The following is an 11073-nucleotide window of genomic DNA, read 5'->3' as shown; positions in this document are numbered from 1 at the left end:
CTCCCTACAGCAGGTGATTAGTTCTGACCCCTCCCTACAGCAGGTGCCTACAGATGTGGAGAAGTGCCATGACAGAGTGGAGTGTTGCAATGCTGACCTGAAGTCAGACTGGGACCGCTGGCAGAACAACAAGAGACAAGACTTCAGACAGTTACTCACTGGCATGGCAGACCACAACATCCAGTACTATGAGAAGGTAAGAGGGGAGACTACCCACTGCCTTTTGTTATAATATATATAATTGTCCCTTGCCAAAATCTTAATCCTAGCCCAGCCCTTATCTCGACCCTGACCTGGTAAATGGTTTGTTTTGGTTTTCTTGGTGTAACCCAGGTGATCATAGTTCAACTAGAAGAAAATGGTCTCAGCTCTGATTTCTCCTCTAGTTCCTCCTGTAGAACCTCTAGTTCCTCCTGTAGAACCTCTAGTTCCTCCTGTAGAACCTCTAGTTCCTCCTGTAGAACCTCTAGTTCCTCCTGTAGAACCTCTAGTTCCTCCTGTAGAACCTCTAGTTCCTCCTGTAGAACCTCTAGTTCCTCCTGTAGAACCTATAGTTCCTCCTGTAGAACTTCTAGATCCTCTTTTACCCGTAGTGCCTCTAGTCTCTCTAGTACCTCTAGGTCCTCCTGTAGAACCTCTAGGTCCTCCTGTAGAACCTCTACTTCATCCTGTAGAACCGCTACTTCCTCCTGTAGAACCTCTAGCTCCTCCTGTAGAACCTCTAGCTACTCCTGTAGAACCTCTAGCTACTCCTGTAGAACCTCTAGCTACTCCTGTAGAACCTCTAGATCCTCCTGTAGAACCTCTAGATCCTCCTGTAGAACCTTTAGCTCCTCCTGTAGAACCGCTACTTCCTCCTGTAGAACCTCTAGCTCCTCCTGTAGAACCTCTAGATCCTCCTGTAGAACCTCTAGATCCTCCTGTAGAACCTCTAGGTCCTCCTGTAGAACCTATAGTTCCTCCTGTAGAATCTCTAGATCCCCTGTAGAACCTCTAGCTCCTCCTGTATAAACTCCTGTAATACCTCTAGTCCCTCTTTTACCCGTAGTTCCTCTAGTCTCTCTAGTTCCTCCTGTAGAACTTCTAGTTCCTCCTGTAGAACCTCTACTTCCTCCTGTAGAATCTACTTCCTCCTGTAGAATCTCTAGATTCCCTGTAGAACCTCTTGTTCCTCCTGTAGAACCTCTAGTTCCTATTTTACCCGTAGTTCCTCTAGTCTCTCTAGTACCTCTACCTCCTCCTGTAGAACCTCTAGTTCCTCTTTTACCCGTAGTTCCTCTAGTCTCTCTAGTACCTCTACCTCCTCCTGTAGAGCCTCTAGTTCCTCCTGTAGAGCCTCTAGTTCCTCCTGTAGAACCTCTAGTTCCTCCTGTAGAACCTCTAGATCCTCCTGTAGAACCTCTAAATCCTCCTGTAGAACCACTAGCTCCTCCTGTAGAACCTCTGCTTCCTCCTGTAGAACCTCCTGTAGAACCTCTACTTCCTCCTGTAGAACCTCTAGGTCCTCCTGTAGAACCTCTAGGTCCTCCTGTAGAACCTATAGATCCTCCTGTAGAACCTCTATATCCTCCTGTAGAACCTATAGATCCTCCTGTAGTACCTCTAGATCCTCCTGTAGTACCTCTAGTTCCCCTGTAGTACCTCTAGATCCTCCTATAGAACCTATGGTTCCTCCTATAGAACCTATAGATCCTCCTGTAGAACGTATAGATCCTCCTGTAGAACCTCTATATCCTCCTGTAGTACCTCTAGATCCTCCTGTAGAACCTCTAGTTCCTCCTGTAGTACCTCTAGATCCTCCTGTAGAACCTCTGGTTCCTCCTATAGAACCTATAGATCCTCCTGTAGAACCTCTGGTTCCTCCTATAGAACCTATAGATCCTCCTGTAGAACGTATAGATCCTCCTGTAGAACCTTTGGATCCTCCTACAGACCCTCTAGATCCTCCTGTAGAACCCAGAGATCCTCCTGTAGAACCTCTAGTTCGTCCGGTTATTTCAGCCACACCCGTTGCTGACAGGTGTATAAAATCGACCACACAGCAGTGCAATCTCCATAGACAAACATTGGCAGTAGAATGGCCTGACTGAAGAGCTCTGTGATGTTCAACGTGGCACCGTCATAGGATGCCACCTTTCCAACAAGCCCTGTAAGAGCTTCCCCGGTCAACTATAAGTGCTGTCATTGTGACGTCTAGGAGTAACAATGGCTCAGCTGCGAAGTAGTAGTAGATGTAGTAGTAGATGTAGGGATGAAGGGCACACAAGCTCACAGAATGGGACCGGTGAGCGCTGAAGCTTGTGCCAGGGTTGTTCTCTGTTTAGTGAGTCCTCCAGATCAGAGGCAGTAGGGATGTTCTCTGTTTAGTGAGTCCTCCAGATCAGAGGCAGTAGAGATGACCAGGGATGTTCTCTCTCTCTCTGTCTTCTCTCTCCCTCTGTCCTCTCTCCCTCTGTCCTCTCTCTCTCTCTCTCTCTCTCTCTCTCTCTCCTCTCTCTCGCCTCCTCTCTCTCGCCTCTCTCTCTCGCCTCTCTCTCGCCTCTCTCGCCTCTCTCTCTCTGCCTCCCTCTCTCTCTCTCTGTCTCTCTCTCTCTCTCTCTCTCTCTCTGCCTCCCTCTCTCTCTCTGCCTCCCTCTCTCTCTCTCCCTCCCTCTCTGTCGTCTCCCTCCCTCTTTGTCGTCTCCCTCCCTCTCTGTCGTCTCCCTCCCTCTCTGTCATCTCCCTCCCTCTCTGTCGTCTCCCTCCCTCTCGTCTCTGTCTCCTCCCTCTCTGTCGTCTCCCTCCCTCTCGTCTCTGTCTCCTCCCTCTCTCTGTCATCTCTCTCTCTCTCGTCTCTCTCTCTCCTCTCTCTCGTCTCTCTCCTCTCTCTCGTCTCCCTCTCTGTCGTCTCTCTCTTTCTCTGCCGTCTCTCTCTTTCTCTGTCGTCTCTCTCTTTCTCTGTCGTCTCTCTCTCTCTCTCTCTCTTCTCCCTCTCTCTCGTTTCCCTCTCTCTCTCGTCTCTCTTTCTCTGTCGTCTCTCTCTGTCTTCTCTTTCTCTCTCTCTCTCCCTCGCTCTGTTGTCTCTCTCTCTCGCTCTCTCCCTCTCTCTGTTGTCTCTCGTCTCCCTCTCTCTGTTGTCTCTCGTCTCCCTCTCTCTCTCTCTCTCTCTCTCTCTCTCTCTCGTCTCTCTCTCTCTCTCTCTCGTCTCTCTCTCTCGTCTCTCTCTCTCTCTCTCTCGTCTCTCTCTCTCTCTCTCTCATCTCTCTCTCTCTCGTCTCTCTCTCATCTCTCTCTCTCTCGTCTCCCTCTCTCCCTTCTCTCTCTCGTCTCCCTCTCTCCCTCCTCTCTCTTTTCTGTCGTCTCCCTCCTTTCTCCCTCTCTCTCTCTTTCTCGTCTCTCTCTTGTCTCTCTCTCTTCTCTCTCTGTCTCTCTCTCTGTCTCTCTCTCGTCTCTCTCTCTCATCTCTCTCTGTCTCTCTCTCTCGTCTGTCCTCTCTCGTCTCTGTCCTCTCTCTCTCGTCTCTCTCTCACGTCCCTCTCTCTGTCGTCTCTTTTTCTCTCTCTCACTCTCTAACTCCTGTCCTTGTCTCGCTCTTAGTTTCAGTGCCTTGCAGCATCTCTCTCTCCCTCCCCCTCCCTCCAAATCATGTCCCCCTCCCTCCAAATCATGTCCTCCTCTCTCCCGCTAACTCATGTCCTCCTCTCTCCCGCTAACTCATGTCCTCCTCTCTCCCCGCTAACTCATGTCCTCCTCTCTCCCGCTAACTCATGTCCTCCTCTCTCCCGCTAACTCATGTCCTCCTCTCTCCCTCTCTCTCTCATGTCCTCCTCTCTCCCTCTCTCTCTCATGTCCTCCTCTCTCCCTCTCTCTCTCATGTCCTCCTCTCTCCCCCTCTCTCTCATGTCCTCCTCTCTCCCTCTCTCTCTCATGTCCTCCTCTCTCCCTCTCTCTCTCATGTCCTCCTCTCTCCCTCTCTCTCTCATGTCCTCCTCTCTCTCCCTCTCTCTCTCATGTCCTCCTCTCTCTCTCCCTCTCTCTCTCATGTCCTCCTCTCTCTCTCCCTCTCTCTCTCTCATGTCCTCCTCTCTCTCTCTCCCTCTCTCTCTCATGTCCTCCTCTCTCTCTCTCTCCCTCTCTCTCTCATGTCCTCCTCTCTCTCTCTCTCCTCTCTCTCTCATGTCCTCCTCTCTCTCTCTCTCTCCTCTCTCTCTCATGTCCTCCTCTCTCTCTCTCTCCCTCCCTCTCTCTCTGTCCTCCTCCTCTCTCTCTCTCCTCTCTCTCTCATGTCCTCCTCTCTCTCTCTCCCTCTCTCTCTCCTCATGTCCTCCTCTCTCTCTCTCTCTCCCTCTCTCCCTCTCTCATGTCCTCCTCTCTCTCTCTCTCTCTCTCATGTGTCCTCTCTCCCTCTCCCTCTCTCTCTCATGTCCTCCTCTCTCTCCCTGTCCTCCTCTCCTCTCTCCTCTCCTCTCTCTCTCATGTCCTCCTCTCTCTCTCCCTCTCTCTCTCATGTCCTCCTCTCTCTCCCTCTCTCATGTCCTCCTCTCTCTCCCTCTCTTTCTCATGTCCTCCTCCTCTCTCTCTCTCTCATGTCCTCCTCTCTCTCCCCTCTCTCTCATGTCCTCTCTCTCTCTCATGTCCTCCTCTCTCTCCCTCTCCCTCTCTCTCTCTCCCTCTCCTCTCTCTCTCTCTCTCCCTCTCTCTCTCTCTCTCCTCATGTCCTCCCTCTCTCTCTCTCCCTCTCCTCTCATGTCCTCCCTCTCTCCTCTCTCCTCTCTCTCTCTCTCCTCCCTCTCTCCCTCTCTCTCCTCCCTCTCTCTCTCATGTCCTCCTCTCTCTCTCTCTCTCTCCCTGTCCTCTCCTCTCTCTCTCTCTCATGTCCTCCTCTCTCTCTCTCCTCTCTCATGTCCTCCTCTCTCTCCCTCTCTCTCATGTCCTCCTCTCTCTCCTCTCTCTCGTCCTCCTCTCTCTCCCTCTTTCTCCTGTCCTCCTCTCTCTCTCCCTCTCTCTCTCATGTCCTCCTCTCCCTCTCTCTCTCATGTCCTCCTCTCTCTCTCCCTCTCTCTCTCATGTCCTCCTCTCTCTCTCCCTCTCTCTCCCTCTCTCTCTCATGTCCTCCTCTCTCTCCCTCTCTCTCTCCTCATGTCCTCCTCTCTCTCCTCCCTCTCTCTCTCATGTCCTCCTCTCTCATCCTCCCTCTCTCTCTCTCCTCTCTCTCTCATGTCCTCCTCTCTCTCCCTCTCTCATGTCTTCCTCTCTCCCCCTTTCTCATGTCCTCCTCTCTCCTCCTCTCTCGCGCTAACTAATGTCCTCCTCTCTCCCTCTCTCTCTGTTTCAGTGCCTTGCAGCGTGGGAGTCTGTCATTCCACTATTACGGGACAAGCAGCCACAGGAGACAGAAACAGAGGAAGACTGAGAGCCTGCCACTCTTCCTCTGGACATTGCATCTCAAACACTTCTCTACCGGAGTTACCGGTGTCAACAGACACTCTCTCAAAGGGATATTGCCAAGGAAATGAGCCTTTGGGTCTACAGACAGAACTCTTTTCTATTTGTGAAACCCAGTCCATTCTGACGTCCCATCTTGCCTGCTGGAACCCAGAAGAGCAGAGTGGATGGATGATATCATGTCTGTCTGGAAGGCCCATTTTGTTCCTTGTTGCACACCAAACTAGCCTTGGTCGTATTCACTAGAAACCAAACGGGGGGGGGGCAGAAAGAAACCAGGAGGGACTACTTGAACTTGTCCAATGTGCACTAATGAATGTGACTCTGACACCACAGACAGGCTGAATTCCTGTTGTAATTTTCTAGTCTGTTGAGAAATGTTTGTTGCCAATTATCCTTTTTTTATATAAACGATGCTGATCTTTAATGGTCTCTAATGGTCTTCGATGTAGCCTAAAGCCTCTGATGAGTGAAGCAGCAGCATCATTGTGTTTCTGTCTGTTTACAGATTGTTGAAGAGCAGCAATCCTCTGGCCAAACATATAGAGGAACCTGCCTTACTGTTAAACATACCGTCTGACTTCTCCTGGTCGATGGTCTTGCACACCAGGGCGTGTTCACTGGTATAGCAAGCAGGCTGAAATGGGGAGAGAATAACCTTGATTTATCCAATAAGAAACGTTTTTCTTTCATTGCAAAAGGTTTTCTGTTCGCTAATGAATACACACCTAGTCTCTCGTTACAAAGAAACATGAACCGCGAGATCATACAAGATTTGGTTCTGGGTTGTCAAGATTACACACACCAGACACTTCCTCCTATCACCTGACACTTCCTCCTGTGCCCAGACACTTCCTCCTATGACCAGACACTTCCTCCTACCAGACACTTCCTCCTATGACCAGACACTTCCTCCTATGACCAGACACTTCCTCCTATGACCAGACACTTCCTCCTGTGCCCAGACACTTCCTCCTATGACCAGACACTTCCTCCTGTGCCCAGACACTTCCTCCTATGACCAGACACTTCCTCCTGTGCCCAGACACTTCCTCCTATGACCAGACACTTCCTCCTATGACCAGACACTTCCTCCTGTGCCCAGACACTTCCTCCTGTGCCCAGACACTTCCTCCTGTGCCAAATAGTCTGGGGATGAGGTTGGAGTTTAACTGGTGGAAATCATATCTGTGTCCCAAATTAGTTGTTTATTTTTTTATTTAACCTTTTTATTTAACTAGTCAAGTCAGTTAAGAACACATTCTTATTTACAATGACAGCCTACCGGGGCCAAACCCGGAAGTGTGCGCCGCCCAATGGGACTCCCGATCACAGTCCCTGGATTCGAACCAGGGACTGTAGTGACGCCTCTTGCACTGAGATGCAGCGCCTTAGACCGCAGCGCCACTCGGGAGCAAATGGCACCCTATTTCCTGTATAGTGCTACTTTTGTTTAAAAAAAAATAGAGCACAATATAGGGATTAGGGTCCCATTTGGGATGCATGCTATGTAGTGCCAACTAGAGTTGGGCTCCTCCCTCCCCCACTTACTTATGTAACACAGTGTGGGTGGTGACATCTCTGAGTAGTGGGCAAAGTCAAAAGTAGTGCACTATATAGGAATAGGGTTCCATAGGGCTCTGGTCTAAAGTAGTGTACTATGTAGGGAATAGGGTTCCATAGGGCTCTGGTCTAAAGTAGTGCACTATATAGGGAATAGGGTTCCATAGGGCTCTGGTCTAAAGTAGTGCACTATATAGGGAATAGGGTTCCATAGGGCTCTGGTCTTTAGTAGTGCACTATATAGAGAATAGGGTTCCATAGGGCTCTGGTCTAAAGTAGTGCACTATATAGGGAATAGGGTTCCATAGGGCTCTGTTCATGCTGGTCATTTATGAACATTTGAACATCTTGGCCATGTTCTGTTATAATCTCCACCCGGCACAGCCAGAAGAGGACTGGCCACCCCACATAGCCTGGTTCCTTTCTAGGTTTCTTCCTAGATTTTGGCCTTTCTAGGGAGTTTTTCCTAGCCACCGTGCTTCTACACCTGCATTGCTTGCTGTTTGGGGTTTTAGGCTGGGTTTCTGTACAGCACTTTGAGACATCAGCTGATGTAAGAAGGGCTTCATAAATACATTTTATTTGATTTGATTTGGTCTAAAGTAGTGCACTATATAGGGAACAGGGTTCCATAGGGTTCTGGTCTAAAGTAGTGCACTACATAGGGAATAGGGCTCTGGTCTAAAGTAGTGCACTATATAGGGAACAGGGTTCCATAGGGTTCTGGTCTAAAGTAGTGCACTACATAGGGAATAGGGCTCTGGTCTAAAGTAGTGCACTATATAGGAATAGGGCTCTGGTCTAAAGTAGTGCACTATATAGGGAATAGGGTTCCATAGGCCTCTGGTCTAAAGTAGTGTACTATATAGGGAATAGGGTTCTATAGGGTTCTGGTCTAAAGTAGTGCACTACATAGGGAATAGGGTTCCATAGGGCTCAGGTCAAAAGTAGTGCACTATAGTAGGGAATAGGGTTCCATAGAGCTCTGGTCTAAAGTAGTGCACTATATAGGGAATAGGGTTCCATAGGGCTCTGGTCTAAAGTAGTGCACTATATAGGGAATAGGGTTCCATAGGGCTCTGGTCTAAAGTAGTGCACTATATAGGGAATAGGGTTCCATAGGGCTCTGGTCTAAAGTAGTGCACTATATAGGGAATAGGGTTCCATAGGGCTCTGGTCTAAAGTAGTGCACTATATAGGGAATAGGGTTCCATAGGGCTCTGGTCTAAAGTAGTGCACTATATAGGGAATAGGGTTCTATAGGGTTCTGGTCTAAAGTAGTGCACTATATAGGGAATAGGGTTCTATAGGGCTCTGGTCTAAAAGTAGTGCACTATATAGGGAATAGGGTTCTATAGGGCTCTGGTCTAAAGTAGTGGACTATATAGGGAATAGGGTTCCATAGGGCTCTGGTCTAAAGTAGTGTACTATATAGGGAATAGGGTTCTATTTGGGATGCACAGTTACACATTTGTATTCTCTGTATAATGTTGTTGCCATGGTGAAACTGTACTTTCTCCCTCATTGATTGTTCTGCAGGAAGGAACTATTCTCATGTGTTTTATGTTTATGTTCTGAAACCAGTTGGAATAAAGAATTCAAATATTTCTTTCATTGTCTTCATCTTCATCATGTTGCTTTGGAGACACCAGATATAAACCTTCCTGCTCTCTGTCTGTGTCCCAAGTGGAACCCTATCCCCTATATAGTGCACTACTTTAGACCAGAGTCCTATGGAACTCTATTCCCTATATAGTGCACTACTTTTGACCAGAACCCTATGGAACCCTATTCCCTATATAGTGCACTACTTTAGACCAGAACCCTATGGAACCCTATTCCCTATGTAGTGCACTACTTTAGACCAGAACCCTATTCCCTATATAGTGCACTACTTTAGACCAGAGGCGTATGGAGCCCTATTCCCTATATAGTGCACTACTTTAGACCAGAGCCCTATGGAACCCTATTCCCTATATTGTGCACTACTTTAGGCCAGGGTTCATAGGTGGGTCTGTACCAGCTTGATGAAACCCCCTACCCGGAAAGAGGGAACAATTCTCTAGGAACCAAACAGAAGCAAACAAGACCAAATGAGGAGGGACCGACCTGAATTTGCCCAGTAAGATGCTCTCGTTTTCATTGCAAACAGTTTACTATTGAAAAACGCTTAGCTACAGTGTGCACTAATGAATACACCCCTGTTGGTTTACTCTGAACTAGTCAAACGACCAGTCCTTCAACCTGTCTTTGAACTAGTCAACCAACCAGTCCTTCAACCTCTCTGAACTAGTCAACTGACCAGTCCTTCAATCTGTCTGAACTAGTCAACCGACCAGTCCTTCAACCTGTCTCTGAACTAGTCAACCGACCAGTCCTTCAACCTGTCTCTGAACTAGTCAACCGACCAGTCCTTCAACCTGTCTCTGAACTAGTCAACCGACCAGTCCTTCAACCTGTCTCTGACCTAGTCAACCGACCAGTCCTTCAACCTGTCTCTGAACTAGTCAACCGACCAGTCCTTCAACCTGTCTGTGAAGTAGTTAACCGACCAGTCCTTCAATCTGTCTGAACTAGTCAAGCGACCAGTCCTTCAACCTGTCTCTGAACTAGTCAACCGACCAGTTCTTCAACCTGTCTCTGAACTAGTCAAGCGACCAGTCCTTCAACCTGTCTCTGAACTAGTCAACCGACCAGTCCTTCAAGCTGTCTCTGACCTAGTCAACCCAGACCAGTCCTTCAACCTGTCTCTGAACTAGTCAACCGACCAGTCCTTCAACCTGTCTCTGAAGTAGTTAACCGACCAGTCCTTCAATCTGTCTGAACTAGTCAACTGACCAGTCCTTCAACCTGTCTCTGAACTAGTCAACCGACCAGTCCTTCAACCTGTCTCTGAACTAGTCAACCGACCAGTTCTTCAAGCTGTCTCTGAACTAGTCAACCGACCAGTCCTTCAACCTGTCCTTTCAGAATAGATGGTTTTCTCTTCTTCAAGCAGCTGGACAGAGTTTTGTCTGTGGTCTCATGACTATTGTCAAGCACCCCATGTGGATAGGCTAAGTACCCCCAGGTATCCCTGATTGGGTCCTACTGTTTTAGAGTGGGTCAGATCTGGTGTGGCTGTGTTGTGGCTTTACCCACAATCAGATCCAATGACTCCCTATGATTATGTGGGCTTCCTAGTTGTTCTCTCTCTCTCTACTGTCCTCCTGTTCTCTCTCTCTCTCTACTGTCCTCCTGTTCTCTCTCTACTGTCCTCCTGTTGTTCAATCTATTGTCCTCCTGTTGTTCTCTCTCTCTACTGTCCTCCTGTTGTTCTCTCTCTCTACTGTCCTCCTGTTCTCTCTCTCTCTACTGTCCTCCTGTTGTTCAATCTATTGTCCTCCTGTTGTTCTCTCTCTCTACTGTCCTCCTGTTGTTCTCTCTCTCTGTACTGTCCTCCTGTTGTTCTCTCTCTCTCTACTGTCCTCCTGTTCTCTCTCTCTACTGTCCTCCTGTTGTTCTCTCTCTCTCTCTACTGTCCTCCTGTTGTTCTCTCTCTCTCTACTGTCCTCCTGTTGTTCTCTCTCTCTCTCTACTGTCCTCCTGTTCTCTCCCTCTACTGTCCTCCTGTTGTTCTCTCTCTTTACTGTCCTCCTGTTGTTCTCTCTCTACTGTCCTCCTGTTGTTCTCTCTCTACTGTCCTCCTGTTGTTCTCTCTCTCTCTCTCTACTGTCCTCCTGTTGTTCTCTCTCTCTCTACTGTCCTCCTGTTGTTCTCTCTCTCCTGTCCTCCTGTTGTTCAATCTATTGTCCTCCTGTTGTTCTCTCTCTCTACTGTCCTCCTGTTCTCTCTCTCTGTACTGTCCTCCTGTTGTTCTCTCTCTCTACTGTCCTCCTGTTGTTCTCTCTCTCTCTCTACTGTCCTCCTGTTGTTCTCTCTCTCTCTACTGTCCTCTTGTTGTTCTCCCTCTACTGTCCTCCTGTTGTTCTCTCTCTTTAATGTCCTCCTGTTGTTCTCCCTCTCTACTGTCCTCCTGTTGTTCTCTCTCTCTCTCTACTGTCCTCCTGTTGTTCTCTCTCTCTCTCTACTGTCCTCCTGTTGTTC

General features: G+C 48.6%; 1 protein-coding gene across 3 annotated transcripts in view; it reads left to right on the top strand.

The window, feature by feature from the left end:
• snx30 (sorting nexin family member 30) overlaps nucleotides 1-5851 on the top strand; it is a 58641-nt gene extending 52790 nt beyond the window's left edge. For 2 of the 3 annotated variants that reach the window (XM_042326375.1, XM_042326373.1), the window contains 2 exons: nucleotides 41-196; nucleotides 5315-5851. In XM_042326375.1, the coding sequence (XP_042182309.1) occupies nucleotides 41-196; nucleotides 5315-5392 (234 nt within the window). In that variant the 3' untranslated portion in view covers nucleotides 5393-5851. The remainder of the gene's footprint in view (nucleotides 1-40; nucleotides 197-5314) is intronic. The other variant, XM_042326374.1, reaches the window with a different exon arrangement.
• Nucleotides 5852-11073: the final 5222 nt, after the last annotated feature.

Source organism: Oncorhynchus tshawytscha, linkage group LG09 (genome assembly GCF_018296145.1).
Source record: "Oncorhynchus tshawytscha isolate Ot180627B linkage group LG09, Otsh_v2.0, whole genome shotgun sequence".
Classification (NCBI taxonomy): Eukaryota; Metazoa; Chordata; class Actinopteri; order Salmoniformes; family Salmonidae; genus Oncorhynchus; species Oncorhynchus tshawytscha.
Note: the sequence above shows the minus strand (reverse complement) of the source record. Positions and strands in the feature narration are given on the sequence as shown.